Source organism: Dunckerocampus dactyliophorus, chromosome 9, assembly GCF_027744805.1.
Source record: "Dunckerocampus dactyliophorus isolate RoL2022-P2 chromosome 9, RoL_Ddac_1.1, whole genome shotgun sequence".
Taxonomy (NCBI): Eukaryota; Metazoa; Chordata; class Actinopteri; order Syngnathiformes; family Syngnathidae; genus Dunckerocampus; species Dunckerocampus dactyliophorus.
The window spans coordinates 26,098,097-26,118,266 of NC_072827.1; the positions used below are offsets into that span (position 1 = coordinate 26,098,097).

Below are 20,170 nucleotides of genomic sequence, written 5' to 3' on the forward strand. Positions count from 1 at the left end.
GGAGAGAGTCGTTCCCTGGGGTGTTGGTGCTGTTGAATCGACCAATGAGAAATGCTGACGTCAGTTTCCCTGGTTACAGTTTTTGTCAACTGATACGCTCCCGAAGAATACGAAGATGAAAAATTGGGGTAACACGCCTATTTTCTCACATGATATCCACTTTAAACCTGCTTCGTTGTACTTTAATGTTGTGCCTTTTCTGTTTGCTAGCCATATATGCAAATCAAACGTTGGATAGCACGAGATAGCGATACTTTTAGTTTATAATATGCCAAATGTGGTTACAGCTATAGCGATAGTCAAATTTAGTTCTGATTTTTTTAATTGACCGTTGTATTAAACAGTTAAACGTTTATTTTTGTTGAAGTTTGGAGTGGTAAAAGAATGCACTGTGTCATACTGAGAGGTGTCAAAATATTCGAAACTTCAGTGTGTCGCATAAGCCAAAAATGTCATTCTACAAGTCCCCTACAACCGCAATTATGAAGTCTCAAAGAAAACACATGCAAATAGTACTTATGTACTAATTTCTGCAATTTACACAGAAAACGTAACACTATCTTGACACAACATTGAGTTTAAAGGTCAGACTGAAGTCTTAATCTGTATTTGTATTTTTGGAACACAAATTGTATGTTTTTATTTGACCAATAGGGGCGCTCGTGTAATCTTTGTGCTTCATGCCGTGCTTCTTCCGGATTATTACGTCATCAAGAAGTGCCAACAGGTGACGATTGGTTTGCTTTGGTCGTCACAAGCCACCACTGTCTACACAGGTTGTCAGCAGCATACCTTCAAATAGGTAGCCTATAAATCTGTGTAACATTATAATTTATATATGTGCCAAGTACCCATGAGGATATACTGCGACATATTTTACACTATGCCTAATCTATTTTTATAGGCATACCTGTGGACACAAAAGTGAGTTGATTTAACTCATCTTGTATATAAATGACCTGCATGACTGAGCATGATTACAAAAGCAACACCTGGGCAATGAATGCAGGAGGTCCGCAAGCATTTATCACAAGCTTCAGAGCAGAAGATGTGGGTAAGTAACTAAGTGTGAAATCTGACCTGAAGTTCTTATGCTGGGCTTCTCCTGAATGTTCCAACATGGCTTTGATGCTTTTGTCCACATGGCTTGTTTGTTCACCTGTCTTTAAGGCACTCAGCTTAACTGCACACTGAAATGCTTTGACGCTTTGCCTGCAGTCTTTTCTGCAGCAGTTCATAGCACCTCATTTGCTCTTTCTCTGTCCTTTTATATATATATATATATATATATATATATATATTTTCATGCTGTAGTCAGCGGAAAAGGCTTTTACTTTTAACATGAAATGTCCATATCCTGTGCTTCCTCCTATGCAGAAAAACTGACTGCCCGATGGAAACATGGCCTGGGCAGGTCAAAATATAAACCGGCAGAATATGATAGGGTGCAAGCCATTGTTGATGCCAAACGACTGGAGAGTGCCTTAATTGCCAAAAAGGTACATTTGAGCTGTATTGTATGTTGGCTGATAGGGGCAAACATGCAGCAACATCCAAAAGCTCCAAAAACACACGAAGACCTCAGAGTTTGCGGTTTTGATTTTGGTTCACTTTTGTTCGAGTGTTTGGACGTTGCTGCGAGGGCGTTTGCCTCTATCGTATAGTTTTACATGCAATGTGTGTGATAGTTTTGCCCATCAGTACCTGTTACATGTAATGTGATGTTCACACGGTAAAATCAGAATCGTTTTCAAGTACAAACAGTCCAACACACATTCCAACCACAGTTCGATTTCTATTGGTTTGTCAATCTTTCGCTCCTCTATTTCAGAATGCCACATATTATCATCATTAAGGGATTTAAGCTGGCATTGCATAATCGTTGGCGTTGAAAGGGAGCACCAATATCACTACCACACACAATACACCGTCTAGTTTCATTAATATTCATCAGGCTGTCTGGGGTCTATTATAAGTGTTTGAAGTTTGACTCACAGTAGAGGGAAAAGTACCGTATGTGCTCATGGCCAAAAGAGATTATGCTGTTCAACCTGCAGTGTTTTAATTGCTAAACAGTGGCAATATTCCCCTTTTTAAACACTATCCTTAAAAGTTGTCAGTGGTCCCTTCTAACCCGCGCTCCCTGCATAGCCTAGATAAGACTGTCCACATTCACATTTTGGCTTCTGGTAGAATGGCAGGCCTGCATTCTGCATATCTCCCACAGGTGACATGATGGAGTGTAAATAAATCACCATGTATTGCCTGCAGCGTGGTGTCATTTTTGCCCTCAAGGCAGAAACCAGAAGTATTTTTTTTTGCTTAGAAATGCTGGACATTTTGCCTTGTGATAACATTATGTCCTTAGCAGCAACTGTTGAGAACTGCAAAACAACTGTATCCATTATATAGATTAGTTTTGAAATTTGGCAAATGCAATTTGCCATAAAATGTCTGAATTTATACTAAAGTCCTGTATGAATGCAATTTCTTTAGTGTGAATTTTCTTGAAGGTTATCTTGATTTCAAGACTGACACAGATGCTCTAGTACTGCATGAGGCAGCTTGACTCTATATATATATATACAGTATATATATATATATATATATATACACTGTATACCTGCTAGGATAACTTCAACCAAATTGATTATTTTTTACTTTGTAAATTTTGTTTGGTCATGAGCTTTGGGTAGTGACCGAAGTGGCGAAGGTGACTTTTCTCCGTAGGGTGGCTGGTCTTTTGCTGAGAGATAAGATGAGAAGCACTGTCATCTGGGAAAAGCTCGGAGTAGAACCGCTGCTCCTCCGCATTGAGAGGAGCCAGATGAAGTAGCTCGGGCAACTGGTCAGGATGCTTCCCAGACACCTCTCTGGGGAGGTGTTCAGGGCACATCCGACCCGTACGAGGCCTCGAGGAAGACCCAGGACACGTCGTAGAGACGATGTCTCTCAACAGGCCTGGGAACGCCTCGGGATCCGCCGGGAGGAGCTGGACGAAGTAGCCCAGGAGAGGGAAGTCAGGGCTTCGGATAAGCGGAAGAAGATGGAGGGACGGATGGATGGAAGTTTAGTTTGAAAGATTAGTTTAGAAGAATTGAAAGACCTTATTTATGTTAATTGGCTTATGTTATTATGCTTATTTATGTGATCAGAGGCGAGGCACAGTATTGATGTTTTGGAGGGTAAAATGCAGGGAGCACAAATGGGGAATAGCCATTATAAGATGGAATAATTAAAAAAAAACCTTTTTGTTGGATAATGACCACAGGTGTCAAAAATTAACACTAAGTGTTGTATTATATTTGAGCATGAAATAACTTATTTACATATTTTAATTGTGTGAAATTTTGATGCCCAATTATTTTATCCAATGGCCCGTGTAAAAAAAACACTACATGAAGACAAAGCATTGCTGCAATGACAGGGCTGTGAAAGAGGTCTTAAAAAAAAACAAAAAAAAAACGACGCTTTAACCTAAAGCAAATTATCTTTACATAAAATTGTCACATATCGAGTGCATGTAAGCACGACCTCTCCGTATTTTTCAATCCATACAGTAGTTCCATAGCAGTATTTAATCTGGCTGTGTATTAATCTTTCTCTCGTAGGTGAAGAGGACCCAATGTGTGGCCAAGGAAATTAAAGAGTGCGACATATTACGCCAACACAGGCAGGTGTGGAGCAGAGAATGCCCTAGGCTGCAAAAAGCAGAGTAAGAGAGCCCCATTACTCCCAGTCATTATCTGCTGCAGTTTTTCTGACTACTGTGCCATTACACTAAACAGTCATTCCACTTAAGCCCCATTGTGCTCAGACAGGGGGATCGGTCCGGAAAAAATAGGGGAGAGAAAGATAAACCAAAAGGAGACAAGACTGGAGTAATGGAAGCAAAATGTAGGATGTTTCTCGCATGTTGACTTGCAATGATGACAGTGAATTAGGGGTCTCAGAGGAAGAGAATGACCGCAACAAAGCTTTATAACGATGCAGAGACAAAAGGGAATATATAAAACCGGGGGAAAAAAGTTCAGTGTCTTGTGAAGTGAGAAAAGCAGCCGTAGCCATGGGGTGCAATAATGTCCATGTCTAAGTCACCCAAGGTTAACGATGTACACAAGCATGGGGCTTGATAATGAGCAAAGTCATCAGGATGTGTGTGATGCATTGATCTATATTGAGTACAATTATTCTAAGATACCAAAGCTATCTCGTTAAAAAGCATGTCTTTGTGGTGACTTTATTCACTGTTGTGCTCGGTCGGCCAGTTAGTGTAATATGATACACGGCATTGAGGCATCATGCACTCAATAGCAAATGAAAACAGTATGGCAAGTTATGTGCCTAATACCCCATAAAGCCATTCTTATTCTGTGTTTATGAAACAAATGGAACCTTTTGCTGTGTGCAAAAAGAATGCTAGGTTGCTCATAGGTGCATTAAAGACTTTTTCTTTGCTGTAGCTATTTTGACATTGAGTTACCGGTAAACAGAGGTGTCCCAAAGCATTTTAAATCCTATGGTTGACATAGGACTGCGATTGGCTGGCGACCATTCCAGGGTGTACCTTGCCTCTTGCCCAAAGTCAGCTGGGATAGGTTCCAGCATGCCCGTGACCCTAGTAAAGATAAACGGCATAGAATATGGATGGATGATTGGCATTGGAAAAAATGGAAATAGAATTAAACATTTCAGGATCAAAGTGTTACCATCATCCAATCTTTAATAACTGCACTGTCAACGTTTTTGTGTAAAAAGAAGTTAACCACAGTAAAACACGGTGGTCTCTTGAAATATGTCGACACTGGAGTTCTCCTGCTTACTTTATTTTTGTTTATTCTTGTTCTACTCATGATTTTCTTTTGTTGAAGCCGGTCTTTCCGATGAAAATCATATAGAAAAGCCACAAAAATCCAAAGAAAAAGAAAGACGTGCAGTTGATGCTTGCAAAATGAGTTCTAGGGGCTGAATTTGTTGGTCTAATTCTGAATCGACCTTAAGGGTGTTTAAACTTAGAGGTTCCACTGAAGTGGACATTTCAACATGAACAAAAACGGAATCTCATTTTACAAAATTGACAATCGCAGTACATTTTTGGTAAATGACTTGAAAAAAGCTTTCTATCACTTTCATCTATCTGCGTGCTTCTCAAATAGTGGGGTACCAAACATGCAGTGTGACTCTTGAATATGCTTGTATGCGTCACAGCTCTCCAGTGTGTTGCATTTTCCTGGTTTCAGTTTTAACTTCAGTCTGTACACTACAGATAAATGAATAGATATTACCAGTTTCTCAGTAGTATTTGAAATCGGAAGGGGGGGAAGTGAAACCATTTCTGTCCCCTGGGGGGGCCATGACAGAAAGTAATTGAGAACCACTGCTCTAAGCTAACATGAAGCATTCTTATATTGCCTTCACTGCTGTTTACAAACAGGATGTGTTCGCTTCTTACATGTTCTAACAATTCATACATGATGTTTTGTTTTCTTGGTGGACAGGGTGAAGGCTGAGAGTGACTTGCATGATTTCATAGAAAATGTCCGGCCATTTGGCATCGAAGACACTGCTATCTTTTCACTTAAAGATTATGGTAAACCACACAAGTGACAGAACATACAGTAGTTGTGCCTGTTTGCAGTGCCAACCCGACACTAAAAGTCAGTTTTGTGTATAGAGGTGTTCCTGGAGAGGGACCGAAAAGCATTCATAATGGGCACTGTCGAGCCAGTTTATCAGCTAAAGGAGGATCTGTGCTTCAGGCTCGATCAAGAACAAGAACAGCAGCTCAGCCCGGCTCCATCAAACTGGGAACAAGTGCAACATCAGGTATTTTATGTGTTACAGAAAAGGGACATGTCAGCACCACTGTATTCTGGACAAACTTTACAGTGTATAAGCTTAATTTGCAGGAAATTCTTGGACAAAATGTGTCATAAGTACAGTCTAGTGTATCACAACGGCACTGCGCATTATCCTATTTAATCTATTGAAGTTTGCCTAAAAACAGCAACTTTAACCCGGCGCTACGTTAGAAGCCTTTATTAATTAGCTCAAACAAAAACAAAGAACACCACTGTGTGTGCACAGTAATATAATGGGATCCCAAGTGTGAGATTGCATGCCGTCATTATAGTGTTTATGCAATCTGTTTACCATGGTACTATATAGGTCACTGTACGGGTTCCTCAACCAATAACCAGGGTTGAAATCCAGGTTCCAGTGACTGATACTGAGAGTTTGTTGTGAGACATTGGAAGGTTCATTGTTCGGCCCTTTTTGGTTTGATTTTGACTACTATGACAGAGAGCCCGACTCTTTCATGTTGTGGTCAGTGTACAGATTTTCATCCCAATAGACACAGGTTCCAATCCAAGCTGAGGTTACTACTTCTTAGCGTTATGTTAATAAAGGTGTCAGAAACGCATTGAATCATCCATCTGTGGAGTACCCAGTTAAGAACATGTTTCATCCTATCAAAGAGTGGCCCTTTAATGACATGGACATTGGCTAGCATCTTCCATCCAATCGACCTGGGTTGAAGTCCAGGTTGAAAATACTTCTCAAAGTTCTCTGACAAATGGTGTCAAAAGTTGGATGGTTAGACATGAGACTATTCATCTCTGCCGGAAGGACCCTTGGGACAGGTGATCACTGTATGCGAAATATGCAGTCACTTGTTCATTTCGATTAACTGGGTTCAAATGTAGATGAAGGGTACTACTGCAGTTGCATTTTAGATGGTGTCAGAAGTGGGATCATGCCACATCTCGCTTGTTGTTGGGACAATCAATAACCATTGCCATAATGATGTACAGTGGAACCTTGGTTAGCGTCATTAATTCATTCCAGAAGGTCCAACTCTAACCAAAACAGACACTAACCAAACAGACACTAACCAAATACATTTTTCCCATAAGAAATAATGTAAATCAAATCAATTCTTTACAGAAAGCCAAAAATGGCAAACAAAACACGTTTTTATAGTTGACGTGTTTTGTGTTAGCATTTTTGAGTCAGCCGCAGATGACATCATAGATGGGGCGACATAGCTGACTTACGGTTCCAGTTGGCATTTTGTTACCAAGCTAATGATGCTAACAGGATGTTTTGTGATTAAAAATACATTAAGACCACAGTTGGTCTCACTCAGTATATTAATAACACAGCAAGATGTGTCATATTGCATGCTAACCGGGAAATGTAGGCAAAGCGAGGTAAAAATTTTAGTTAACCAGGGCAGATGCTAACCGAGGTTCCAATGTATTTGAAATTCAGTGTCACCTTAAGTTCTTGAGCAGGATCTTCTTTTTACATTTGGTACTCGTGTGCACCTGCTCATCATCCTATATTTTTTAGTGTCATTGACTACTAGTTTGCTTTCCAAACATTCTGTAAAAATGTATTTTTTGGTTTGTTCACAGGTAAATCTTGTGAAAGACCAGCAAGATATCATAACTGCAAAACTTCAAGAGGAGTACTGTAATTTAGAAGAGGAAATCACAGGCCTTGGTTTGGAGGTACTTTCTCACTCTCATCACCCACGGTCTAATGACATGCTACAAGATCGTCACTGTCCCTTGCAGAAATTTATACCGACTTTAGATAACTTGGCCAACAAAGACGACATTCCGACAGAAATTTTGGAATCAGACTGTCCTTATCCTGAGCTGAAGGAGTCTCTGATCCAGACCTTCCATTCATTGTCAGAAATACACCACAGTCGGCTACATTGTCTTCAAGAACACCTGAAAAGAACAGACAGGTAAGTAAGCCGAACGTTTTTGACCTGACCCTCGAACTGCGCGTACTGATGTGATGCGTGTGACAGTGACTATTTTCAGTGAGCTTTATGGCTTGTACCTGTTTCAGATATTGTGGTTGGTGTCCGGATGACCACCTACGCTTCCATTTCACCTTATCTCAATACACTCAAGAAATCCCCAACCACCGGGCACTATGCAATCATATGCTCCAAAGAGTCTTCCCAGAGAAAACTAAACATGACCTGGTTAGTACTTCATCTTAAAATGTCATTTATTTCATTGTTTAAAGAAAAAGGTATTGGTAAGAACAGTGGTTTCATAGTTTGAGGCGGGTCTCCCATAGGAGGTCTTTTGAGAGAGTAAACAGGGACTGGGCTGAGAAAGGAACTGCAGAATGTATGCTTCAGAAAATCAGTTTTTCAGAGAGTAGGGCAGGCCCAGCAGTTTATTATGTTCTCTGAGGATAGTATACAGTATGATTAAGTGTCATATGCACAGTAATATATGTTCAGAGGGGAGGCTGACCGTGCCACCCCATGTATTAAATCTCATTAGGTTGTGCAGATGTACCTAATGTAGTGGTCAGTGAGTGTGTTTAAAATGTACATTGATCCCTGTATGCTGCAGGATGTCACGGGGTAGTGGACAAGTTGCTTACATCACTGCTTTAGCATCACCATGACAACAGTCAGCAGCCTCTCTCCTAACTCACTCACACCCAGAGACCACCTCATGTCACACTGAGCTGGGTGCTACATTTAGAGCTGGGATCATTAAGACGGGGAGAAGCTGTGAGGAATGAAATGGCATTCACCTTCTCGAAAGGAAACCCAGATTTGACCTAACTTTACCTGTTTATAGCCAAAAGTTGTCATTTAGATGGCTTGCTTAGGCGATGGTTAATCCGTAGCACACAAATGTAAACATACTATTTTGACACTCAAATGAGGGACCTGCAGCTGCAGTGAGCTCATAGCTGATTAATAGCTGGATACATTTAAAATTATTAAGGACAAAAATGAATCCAGAACAAGTGAATCTTTTCAAATAGGACATTAATGTGAAGGTATCTGTCCAAATGGAAATGAAAATGACTAACACATTTTGTGTTAATTAAAACGGCACATTCAATCAAAGCACATCACCATCTCGATTTACCAGTAATTCATTTGCAGTTGAATTAATGGCCTGGATAAAAGCATGCTTTCTGAGCTCATCTTCACGTTTGAATACATATCTAAGGTGAGTGGAGCTCTACCTTTGCTCGACTGGACTCTCCCTGATCGATTATCTTCAAACACTCTTAACTGTGCCCTCATGACAAGGAGGCCAACAGAGCACTGGCAGGATTTCAGAGTAATTCTCTCATAATTTTCCATGTGAGGGGGTGAGACTAACCGTCTTGTCTGAGTGTATCCGAGGAACCATTTTTGTCACTCCTCGTATTATGGCGCACTATTCATGGAGACACAGAGTAGAAGTGGGTGCAGCTTGAGTGATGTATCACTTTATAAGTGAACACAGCGTTGTGGTGGGCGCATCCACACATTGCTGTCTGAAAATTTGTGGGTTGAATGTTGGATGTGCATATGGAGGTAAAGGTTAATCCATTGACAGCGCCAAATATGTTTTTAATTGACAATGTGCCTTTTATTAGTCAACCCAGTCATCCTCTTGAAGAAATAAATGCCTCCCCCCTCAGGACAATGTGGTGCCACACATAAGAGATAATTACCTTGAATGTATCGGTCCAGTTTGATTTGGGTCCCATGGGAATGGCTTAGTTAGCTTTTCCACTGATGGCAGGTAGCTCTGTGACATCATAGCAAACCTGGCATTTGTAACCTCACATTCTGCAGACCTTGTTTAAAAAAAACATGACTCCTGGCACATCTGGTGTCAGAAGTGGGATCATGCTTATCAGGCCATACCTAGGTCATTGTTGGAATGGAAATTTAATGGCTTCTTAGGTCTATTTATTGATCTATCCACAGGGAAATTTTGTGAAAGACCAACAATATTAGTAGACAAGTACTCTCTGCAGTTGACGTAATGAAAGGCTGCTGGCAACTAAGTGAGGAAATCCGTTAACTACTGTTTGCGTTTCGTATTTTTAAAAAAACAGTCAATTGTTAAGAAAAAACATGACCGACAACTTTGAAAAAAGGGTTAATGTCTTTGTTTGTAAATAGACAATTGGACAGATTAGTCCTAAAAACAAACCTAACCATTTTGGTAGACTTTAACCAGCCATGTTCTAATAACATCATAGAACGACAAAATAGCGATAGATGAACATGTCGATTGTCATCCACAACCGGATGTGTTAAATGGTAATACCAATAAACCAATAAATATGTACACAGTGGAAACTCGTGTTCATTCCGTCCCAAAAGGTCCAGCGAAAACATCAATTTTTGGCCGAAATGCATGGATGCCTCAAATGCCATCATACACTCGGACTTGGACAAAAGCATAGTGAGAGTTTAGTGATTGAGAAAGTGGCATAAAAATTAGAAACAAAGGGTGGATCCTCCGCAAGTTTGACACTTTTATACATTAATAAACACGATTTGCTTCACCACCTCTGGTGCTCCATTGGCAGGCCTGCCGGTTCACTCATTTTCAGTAAAACCAGTGAGCCGTCTAATGCCTTCCCACCATCAGTTAGCTGCTATTAGCCCAGAGATGAATATCATTCCCTGTTTTCCATTGAAGCAGCCAAGTGATGCAGCCACAGAAAGCCCTGACACAATGATGAATAGCTTGTGGCAGCCCTCACACAGAAAAGAGCTGCTTTCCTTCAGGACATTTCACAGCCAGGAGAGGAGAGAGACTGTATTATTCACCGGCATCGCTCAATTGGAGAAAGACGTTTCCCTTCGGTCCTACTGTCTTTATGGCGGACTGTATATCTTGTAGAATTGCTGTACAAGTGTTTGCATTCATTTACCACCAGGCCCCTGACGAAATATTTTATACAAAAGTTCATGTACTTTTCCTTTAGTTTTTCCATATACAGTACACTGGTCTGAATACATTCAACAGCCACCATGGAGTTTTTTGAGTCCTGACTGCTATTTCACAATGCCTTTGTGTAACAACATTACCCCTTTCATCCATGTTCTTGCAGATGGAACATGAGCGTGCATGGGCCAGGCAGCGGTTCACCCAAACGCAGATAAAGGTACTGACCCAGCAGTGGCAGCAGGACCAAGAAGAGCTCCTGACCAAAGCACTAGCCACCCTGCAGGAAGCAAGGGATGCCTACCAGGAGGAGCTGGAGCTCCAAAGAGACCGCCAACACCAGCAGGACATCTGCTTTCGCCTCAGAGAAAAGGTAAGAGCTGAGTATGGGGCAGAATACCCAATGTCAACATTTACCTGTATATTATTTGGCATGTTATTATAAGACTTATGACTTTTCCTTTTCAGTCATTGTATACTACTTTTCCTCTCTTGTTATTCATAAGGCACACTTCACATTGCAAGGCTGAACACAACACAGTCTGTGACACCGCCAATTTGTTTCTATTTAGAATTAATTTTCCAGTAGAAATATAAATCAATTCCAGGGTCAATCTATTGCCATCGTAAAACCATTATGAACGCACAGGCAATGTTTTAAGTAATATTTATCATTTGTGATCATATCATAGTCAAACAACAGTGTTGTTGTTTTAGCCATATTGTACTGAGCAGCTTGGTTTCCGGACCGCCTTTTTATAGAGACAATACTTTCCAATTTTTTATTCTGTGGTCGGGCTGGGTGATAAGGACAAAAACTCATGCCAATATATTTATGTTGAATATCAATATATGATATATATCCCGATATTTTATCCACAAAGCGAGTTTAGACAAAGTCAAAGTCAAATATTTATAACAAACTATGCTCAAGCTATGCTCAAATCATCAGCTAATCCCAAAAGCACAAAAGAACAGCATATGTAATAAAGTGTCCTGTTTAAGAAGAAAAGCAACTCAGAAACTTTAAGCAATAAGTATTATAATAATAACGAGAGCGAGATTAAGTGACACTTTTAAAAAAGCAAGTTAGCATGTATCCCTTGAACATGATAGCCACTTGTAGCTTGCCCGTGGGACAAAAACGAGTTAGCTAGCTGCTGCCAAAGGGCAGTGAGAGCCAGACAAAATGTGTAAACAAAGATGCCAGAAAGTGGAATGAGATCGAAACGTGAGCAATCACACAGGCGGGCATAGATAGGCTTAGCCTGTGACAAGTTGTTGTCAATTGAGTACACATTTTCCAGATTATTTTTCATTCTCTAGATAAAAACAAAGTGAGTGCCAACAGGGCAGACAGGCGATTCTGGTGCATGTTCATCAAAATAAAGCGCAGTGAAACATTTTTAGGATATTTTAATTTGTTTTCAAACTAATTGGCGTCAATATGTGCGTAAATAATAAGCTACTGTATATATGTATCTATATAGCATAGATATCCATTCATACAATATATTACTTAACATTGTTTTCAATTAAAAAAAAACAACACATTTTTAAGGTGTGGCGGCTTTTATTTGCGCCATGATCAATTACTTGTAGCTGGAAACCCTGCAGGTATATTTTTAAAGGGTTCACTGTCCCTCAAATTATTGACAATACTATTGTCAACTTTATTTTGAGACCAAATTAGCCACGAATGTTATGACAATATGTCATAGTAATGATAAGGTATATACCCTGTTGTAAAGTTGTGGAATTGCTGTTTGTAGCATGTATTTTCTCACAGGCAATTTGTACTGTCTGTCAAACGTATTTCAACTGGATTAAAGAGCAGCATTTCTTTTGCGATGCAGCAAAGTACACGTTCTGTGAGTGCACACCACTTTGCACTGTTCTGTTTGTATTTACTTTGCCAAACGTCTCAGTGAGTGTTGACTGTCGGGATGAAGGCTCTGCATCTTGATGTGTCATTTTTTTTCCCAGTAGGAAAACTGGGTCGGCGATTATGTTTTCAGTGGGCAAGTTTTGCGTTGCCTTTTTGTTGTCACCACTTTCAAACAAATTCGGCATCCTGGCTTGTCCGTGTTGATGGCTTCACCCTTTTATCACATGGTTTGAAGCTGAAGTATTCCCACACGGGGTCTGTGGCATTTGGCTTTGCAATAATCTTTTCCCCTCCTAATTTCTACTACGTTATTTTGCATTGCTCTTTATGAGGCTACACTCTTCTTCTTTGTATATGCTAGCGGCCCAGCCTCGCCCCAAAGCGACAAAGTGACTGTGTGGCTGACAAGAGGGCTCACTCTGTTCATGCCGTTGTTTTATGGAACAAATGTTAATATCTTGTGTCATGTCACACATGCTGATGGTTTGAGCTGGAATTTTGATTTGACCCGTAAGACATATTTTAGCTGATGATTTTGGTTGAAATCCCCACTGTATGATTTTTGGTGCGTTCCACTTTCCAAATAACTCTTCCTATAAAATATACAGTGGATCTCATTATAATATTTGTCTGCTCTGTCTGCTGGTGAGACGGCACCGGGCTGTCTGACAGCATCTTTGGCTTTAGCTGCCACTTGGGAAGAGCTGTTAATGCAAACAAGGTAATAAGGAAGGTCTCGCAAAACATGATCCCGCTGTCTCAGAGGAGTGTTTGTTTGCATTCACACGACAACCTAGTTACTCGTGTAAACAAATCTGTTTGTGTGCTGGTGTTGATTCAGTACTGACAGTCGGCTTGCCAGTTTTGGAGTGATACTCATGCCCTATGGAGGATTTGATCACAGTGTTGTGTCGAGAAAGAAAAAGGACTTAACTTGAATTTTTAGTGCATGGGGTATTTTGTCCATTCATCCAGAAGAACATGTGTGAGGTGAGAAGTCGCCGATATAAATAAGACAGGGTCTTGCGCTTCCAATTCCTGATTTCCAGACCTTCAGCAGGATTACACATGGTGCCTTCCTCATTGAGTGTCAAGTACCTAGCAAGCACAGACCTGGTCTCAATCGCTGACACACTGCGTGGGAGGAATGCAGCGTTTCAGCTGACAATGTTCTGAGCAATTAATCGCTCTTGTGTGCGTTTTAAATGCCTTTTAACGAAACTCTCACAACGTGAGCTATTGCAAGTTATTACACGGCAATCACGTAGTTACTGGATTATGAAAGAGCAACTTAACAGATTTCAACTAAACTTCATGGGGTGGTCCAAGGAAGGGCTAAAAACAATATAAAACAAAAACAGCACCTTGTAAAAATAATAATAAAACAAATTTAAAATAAATAAAATACAATAAATAGTTCACAATTCAATTCGAAATGGCAATTAAGATCATTGCACATAATTCATCAATACTTCTGTTCATAGATTCAATAATATTTCAATCAAACTACATAGCGTTCATTATTTCCAGTTTATGTAGACATCCAGTTTGCTCTTAAACTCTACAATTAGAAAAGGAACAAAAACAATTAGCAAAATTACAAAAGAGTCACGACAGTACATAAAAAACTTAAATGGATAGTTCGGATTTTTTGACGTGAAGTTGTATGACATCCCCATCAGCAGTGTAGTCCAGCAACAGCAACGTTCCCCCCCCCTTGATCTCTTCAGTCCAGTTCTGGTCGGATTTCTGTGATGAAGAACGTAGCTCCGCTTAGTTGCTGGGGACAATTACCGGTAAGTAAAAAGTTTGGCTTCTAAAAACAATATGCGTTCAAAAGATTAAAACATTTGTATCACAAAAATGCCTTCTCAAAAAACTCAACCTCACAAAACGCTCTGCGTTGTATCCGTCTCCGGCCGTATGCCTGTGCACTGTCGCCTGTACGTTCATGTGAATGCAACGAAGACAGTCACACCTTTCCCCGCTTCGGAACACAAAATACGTAAACAAGATGGCCATGGTGCTCTGTCGCAGAAGTAGATGCGAGCGTCTTTGTCACATACACATGAACACACAGTGGGGGGTAAGCCACTGTTATTGGACTACAAAGCTGATGGGGATGTCATACAACTTCATGTCAAAAAACCTGAACTATCCCTTTCATCCATAAGACGATTTTTCAATTCATAATAAAATAATATCATAACAAGTAAGTGCACAAAAACATATTTCCCTAATTCAGGGCGCGCATGCCGCAGTTGACTTTTTTGTAAGGTTTGCATTGACACCGCTGCTACAACTGCAATGAGGATTTTGACTGTATGTATATCCATCTTACCACTGAGTTATTTTATCCGGAATTTGAACAATAAAGATGAAAAATGCAGTTTTGCATGCTGCTTGAGACCTCGTCTGCCGCAAGCCCCAACAAAAGCCGCCGATTGCTTCCGCCTGCGGGGATTTCAGTGTCAGCTGACTGATGCTGTCTGACTTCTACATCTGGGTTACAGTATCATTTGATGCAGATACATGTATTGTTGCCACCCAAATATTTTGATAGATAAATCGCATCTGACTATAACTCACAGGGCCAGCCAAATTATGAAAATAGTGCCACTTAGAATACGATATGTTGCAATAAGTTCAAATTCCATCATAACACCACGTCTCTGTGGTACATTTCGAGCCTCTGGGGTTTTGGCTGATTTAGAGGCACATTTACTTCCCAAATTTAGGTTGTTTTGCGAATTTTCTGACCTTAAAGTGTGTTTGAATTTGATGGTCCCACATGATATGTAGAGCGTATCCAGGTATTAGTCTTAAGCACTTCTGAGTACCGTGGTAGTTTTATGTAGTTTTTGTCCCTTGAACAATTCTGTGAACCATGAGTCACTGACTTATTAGTACTCAGTTTGAGTAATTCAGTGGGCACACCTCTAATTATTTCTCAGTGTTCATAATTCGTAATTTTGCTCGCATCCCTTCCTAAACTGATTCAGTCCCATTATACTGTACATTTAGAGTCTGTCAATTAGACATGCACTAGAAAGTGACGGCTACTGTGACGCCCCCCCTGACAGAAGACGTCAATTTACAATTAAGGGTTGTGAACAGGCTGCAGTGCACAGATAATAAAAGAAGGCCGTCATTCTTTTGTTATTTTGACATTCCAGCCGTCTTTGCAAAGCTGCATCAAAGGATCCTGCTTGCTTCCCTTTATTTCTGACAGCATTGTATTATAGAGAATGAATACTTCAGTCACTTTGTTTGCATTGTGCGCTCTGAATTCAATTCAGACCCGTGGTTCTTAGAGTAGATTCCCATCTCAAAGCTACTTTCCAGTAGCAATTCGACTTATTTGATCTTCAGTTAAATTGCAACTAACTGCTAATTGCATTTCTGAATATACAGTAGCCTATGGCCCCCCTCCACTTTTAGTGGAGGATTGTTTTGGACTCCCTGCTGCTTTGGCACAGGCATACAACACGTGCTAATGCGCCTGAGACCATTTTAATTTGCAGTCCATTCCTACGGGCACCCCAGTGCTCCCCTCTGATAGACATGTGAATCTGTCTGCACGCTCGGAATGCTGCACTCGAATAGCCGGCACGCCACAGAGAGGCTGCTGCTGCTGTGTAACGAGCCTGTCATTCATACATGCCGCGAAAAATGTTGCACTATGTGTGTGTGACTGTGCCCTTGCCAAATGTTTTGTCAGCGTTTTGCTTGGCGAGAGAGATGTCCTTGGAAAACGTGTAAACTTAAGCACTGAACACTTCATTCAGTAAACCTCTGCAATCTGGTGAGATCCAATTCAAGAACTGTACCAAAAATGAGGTAGGCAATGAAAATATAATATGTTAGGATATTGTATTATTCATTATTTGGAATAATGTTGTGTAAACCAAGGTGTGGGAGGAGTTAAGTGAGGCCATGAGCACGATTTTCTATCTGCTTCGAACTGTCCGACACCTCAGAAAGGGGAAGCAGTGCCCTGTCCTCACTGTTTACAATGGGGTGAAGGCCTGCTGACCTCAACTGAGGATACTTTGAGGCCCCTTCTCAATTTCACTGACACACCTTCTGATGAAAAAGCAGAGTCTAAGGACACAAATTGCGACTTGTTCAACACCGTGGCTGAGGGATCTGAGCCAGTGGCAAAGTTGCAGTGGTGGACAACTTTTCTCTTGAAATCCTTGAGGCTCTGGATGTTGTGGGACTGTCTTGGTTGACACGTCTCACATTGCATGGAAGTCGGGAACAGTACCTGGATCAGCAGAACAAGTGGTGGCCCCCTACAACAGAATCACACTCCTCCGCCTCCCTGTGAAAGTCTATTCCAGAGTGCTGGAGAGAAGAGTACAGCCGTTAGTTGATCCTCAGCATTGGTGGCTCAGTGCGGTTTTCATCCTGTTTGTGGAACACTGGACCAGTTCTACAGCCTTGCAATGGTACTGGAGGGTGCGAGGTTTATGGCACGTTACTATGTGGTTCTTGCACAACTGAAGCAGGAGCCTGGTCCGCATTGCCAGCCGTAAGTCAAGTCTGTTCACGATGAACAGTCTGCTGTTTGTCACTGGTTCTGTTTGTTATTTTGATGGACATAGTTTCTCAGCACAACCAAGGTGCTGAGGCTGTCCAGTTTGAGGTCATCAAGCTGTCAGCTTCAGCGTTTACTGGGGCGGTTCGCAGCTGTGTGAAGCTTCAAGGATGAGAATCTGCACCTCCAAGTCATAGTTCTCAGCTGGAAAAACGGTAGATTGCGTCCTTTTGGAATGGGAGTGAAGTCTGGCCCCAAACAACAGCGAGAAGTTTAAGTGTCTCGTTGAAGTATCTTGCTCACGAGTGAGAGAAGGCTTTAGCATGAGAATGACAAGCAGATCAGTACAGGGTTTGCGGTATTGTCTGTAGATTCTCAGTCCTCCAGGTCATTGTAATCTGCAAAGGATGAATCAAGGCACCTGGACTCTTCTTGTTGAAGACGTTTAACCTTTCATCCAAAAGGATTCTTCACTTCTATAATTTTAGTGGAGTTTCCCTATTTCTGTCCCTGATAGGTGTGTCCCCTGGGCGTGGTCACAGTAGGGTTTTCGTTGTTGTCAGCACACATGTGACACACACGTAACCTACCCACTGCATCATGTGGGCATAAAAGCAAACTCCTATTGTACGCATGCAGCACATTCCAAAATGACACTCATATCTTACAGCCGCAAAGTATGCTGGGTCATTCATAGGGACTACGTCATAGCAGCTCCAGGAAGTCTTTGATATGAAGTAGAGTGGGTGGGGATCTGTGCACCAATAAAGGAGAACAACCTACTCGTGCCGCTGATTTATATATTTATTTATTTTTGTAGCTGCAGCAGTGGCGGTCCCATCAGGAGGAGGTGGCCCAGCTGCAGGCGTCCATCGCTGCCAGACAACAAGAAGAAGCTGAGGCCATATTAAAGAGGGAGCAGGAAAAGGAGGCCGCCCTCAGGGCACATCAGAAGGAAAAGGTGAACGCATCGTCATCACACATACTGTACACACTGGAGGCCCTGCGGTCAGAAAATTTGGAATTCAACCAACCTTTTCAAGAAAAATACTGTATACTTCTATAGCTTCGCAAAACCTGTGAACGGGAAATATTGCAGAAAGTGACCTGCTATTCAAAGTAGCAAGATAAGAGTTACTTCTAGGTCTATTAGAGTTTAGCGTCACTACTTGATATTACTATGAAGGCAGACTGTATCAGTGTTTTTGTGTTTTACAGTGACTAACTTCCTTTTACATTTACATAGCAATTAAGAATGTAATTTTTTCAAAAATGCCTCAATTCTGTCGATTGTGAAATTGATTAATCGTGTCACAGAGGAATTGAGGCAAAATGGAGCACACATAGCATTTTTTTTTCACAGAAATTAATGTTTGTTTGAAAAATGTTAAAAAAAACAAACAAACTTTGCTTAGTATTTCATGCCATCTATAGCAATTGATAAATTGTTACATTTCCCCAGAATCTACACAGACATACTTTTCCCCCTGCACAGTTGATCAAGGAAATGTATTCAGATTCCCATTCTTACTTCTTAATAGTGGTTAGCTTATTTTTACACTGGCATGTGAGTTATTCCTTCCACAGCAGGTTAAGTACCACGGTATAGATGCCCTGATGAATAATATGTTGCAGGGAATTGTATTTACAATACATCATTGTGTTTCGAGAAAGTTCCCCTGAAAAGGAACATAATGATGTGTTCGTCTGACTGACTGTTTAATTAAGTCCCTCCCTTGGGCGTTGCTACGAGAGTATTAGAAACCCGAGACACTATGATTAATGAGAGTATTTACGATGCATTTGATTTCTCATAATTTAGCACAATGGTCCACTAGACATTGAAATATCATCTAATTTTCTCTATTTACATTTATCTGATTGCAGTGTTGTCACATCAGTTGGACATAACACTGCTTATAGCTGCATGCAAGTGAGATTAGGGCCATTGTTGCCTCCACCGCCGTTCTTCAGGCTGTTGTTGGGATCTTTGTCCATAAATGTCTTTGCTGATGTTCTCCTCTCAGCTCCGGAAATTTCATTTGGAGCAGCAGAAGAGGAGGGAGGAGCTGGAGCAGAGGGATCAGGAGAGACTGGTGAAACTGAGGAGTGCCATGGAGGAGCAGGCCAGGCAAGATAGAGACAGGTGAGCAATGCATTGTGGGATGTCGGGGTTCCGTGACTTAACATAAATGTGAATCCATACATGTACCATACATGCCAGTCAATACCATGCCACATCATGACTACCGCTCCGTACATACTGCACGGGCCATACCATATTCCATACTGTACATTGTCTTAGCACACAATGTCAATCTATACCATATCATACACTCAAAATCATATGCATTACCATACTTCACCAGATAGAACTGGTGTATTGGTGTATCACTGGTGTGTGCCAGTTGAAGGTCCTAAAGCTGACAGCTAACAAATTGTCAGCCATGATTTATAAGCAAACTCAACATAGATCAACAGAATTGCTCAGATGATTTTTCCTTGTCGTGTCACACATTTGCCCAGTCATTTGGTATTGTTTGTCATTTTGCAGAATTTGTGGCTTTTCTGGAATACCTCTTGAACTAAAATGGAGCGAGACGAATAGAAAGGGCGATGTTTGTTTCCAGGGTTAAATTTACCTTAACATACATTTAACATAGGGGGTGATATGTGGTGAATTTATAGGAAGTTTACAGAAATCATTTAAATATTTAGCTTGAGAAAAACAATTTTATCAATTATGAGAAATAAAAATAAAAAATAAAAACTTTATGGCCATTTATGGCCCTGCCATTTTAACTACATTTCATATTCAAAGCAGTTTAAATTTTGGAAATTCATACACAGCATATAATGTATGGGCATTTTTGTCATAAGTAGACATTTACGCAAACTAATGGGCAGTGGGTGTGTCCCCAATATCACTGCAGTCAGCAGGCCCTGCCTGTGGTGTGAAAACGGAAGCTTATTGGTGTAAATTCACTGTTTAATACCATGTTCTAATTG

The 20,170-nt window shown here is 40.8% G+C and overlaps 1 protein-coding gene across 1 annotated transcript in view; it reads left to right on the plus strand.

Annotated features, from left to right (window-relative positions):
- Window positions 1-99: 99 nt before the first annotated feature.
- LOC129188073 (coiled-coil domain-containing protein 148-like) overlaps window positions 100-20,170 on the plus strand; it is a 32,400-nt gene continuing 12,329 nt past the window's right edge. The window contains exons 1-13 of the mRNA XM_054788072.1: window positions 100-128; window positions 655-802; window positions 905-1,054; window positions 1,378-1,499; window positions 3,612-3,715; window positions 5,499-5,590; window positions 5,675-5,826; window positions 7,422-7,517; window positions 7,584-7,762; window positions 7,870-8,008; window positions 10,897-11,103; window positions 17,982-18,122; window positions 19,189-19,307. Of these exons, the coding sequence (XP_054644047.1) occupies window positions 955-1,054; window positions 1,378-1,499; window positions 3,612-3,715; window positions 5,499-5,590; window positions 5,675-5,826; window positions 7,422-7,517; window positions 7,584-7,762; window positions 7,870-8,008; window positions 10,897-11,103; window positions 17,982-18,122; window positions 19,189-19,307 (1,451 nt within the window). The 5' untranslated portion in view covers window positions 100-128; window positions 655-802; window positions 905-954. The remainder of the gene's footprint in view (window positions 129-654; window positions 803-904; window positions 1,055-1,377; window positions 1,500-3,611; window positions 3,716-5,498; window positions 5,591-5,674; window positions 5,827-7,421; window positions 7,518-7,583; window positions 7,763-7,869; window positions 8,009-10,896; window positions 11,104-17,981; window positions 18,123-19,188; window positions 19,308-20,170) is intronic.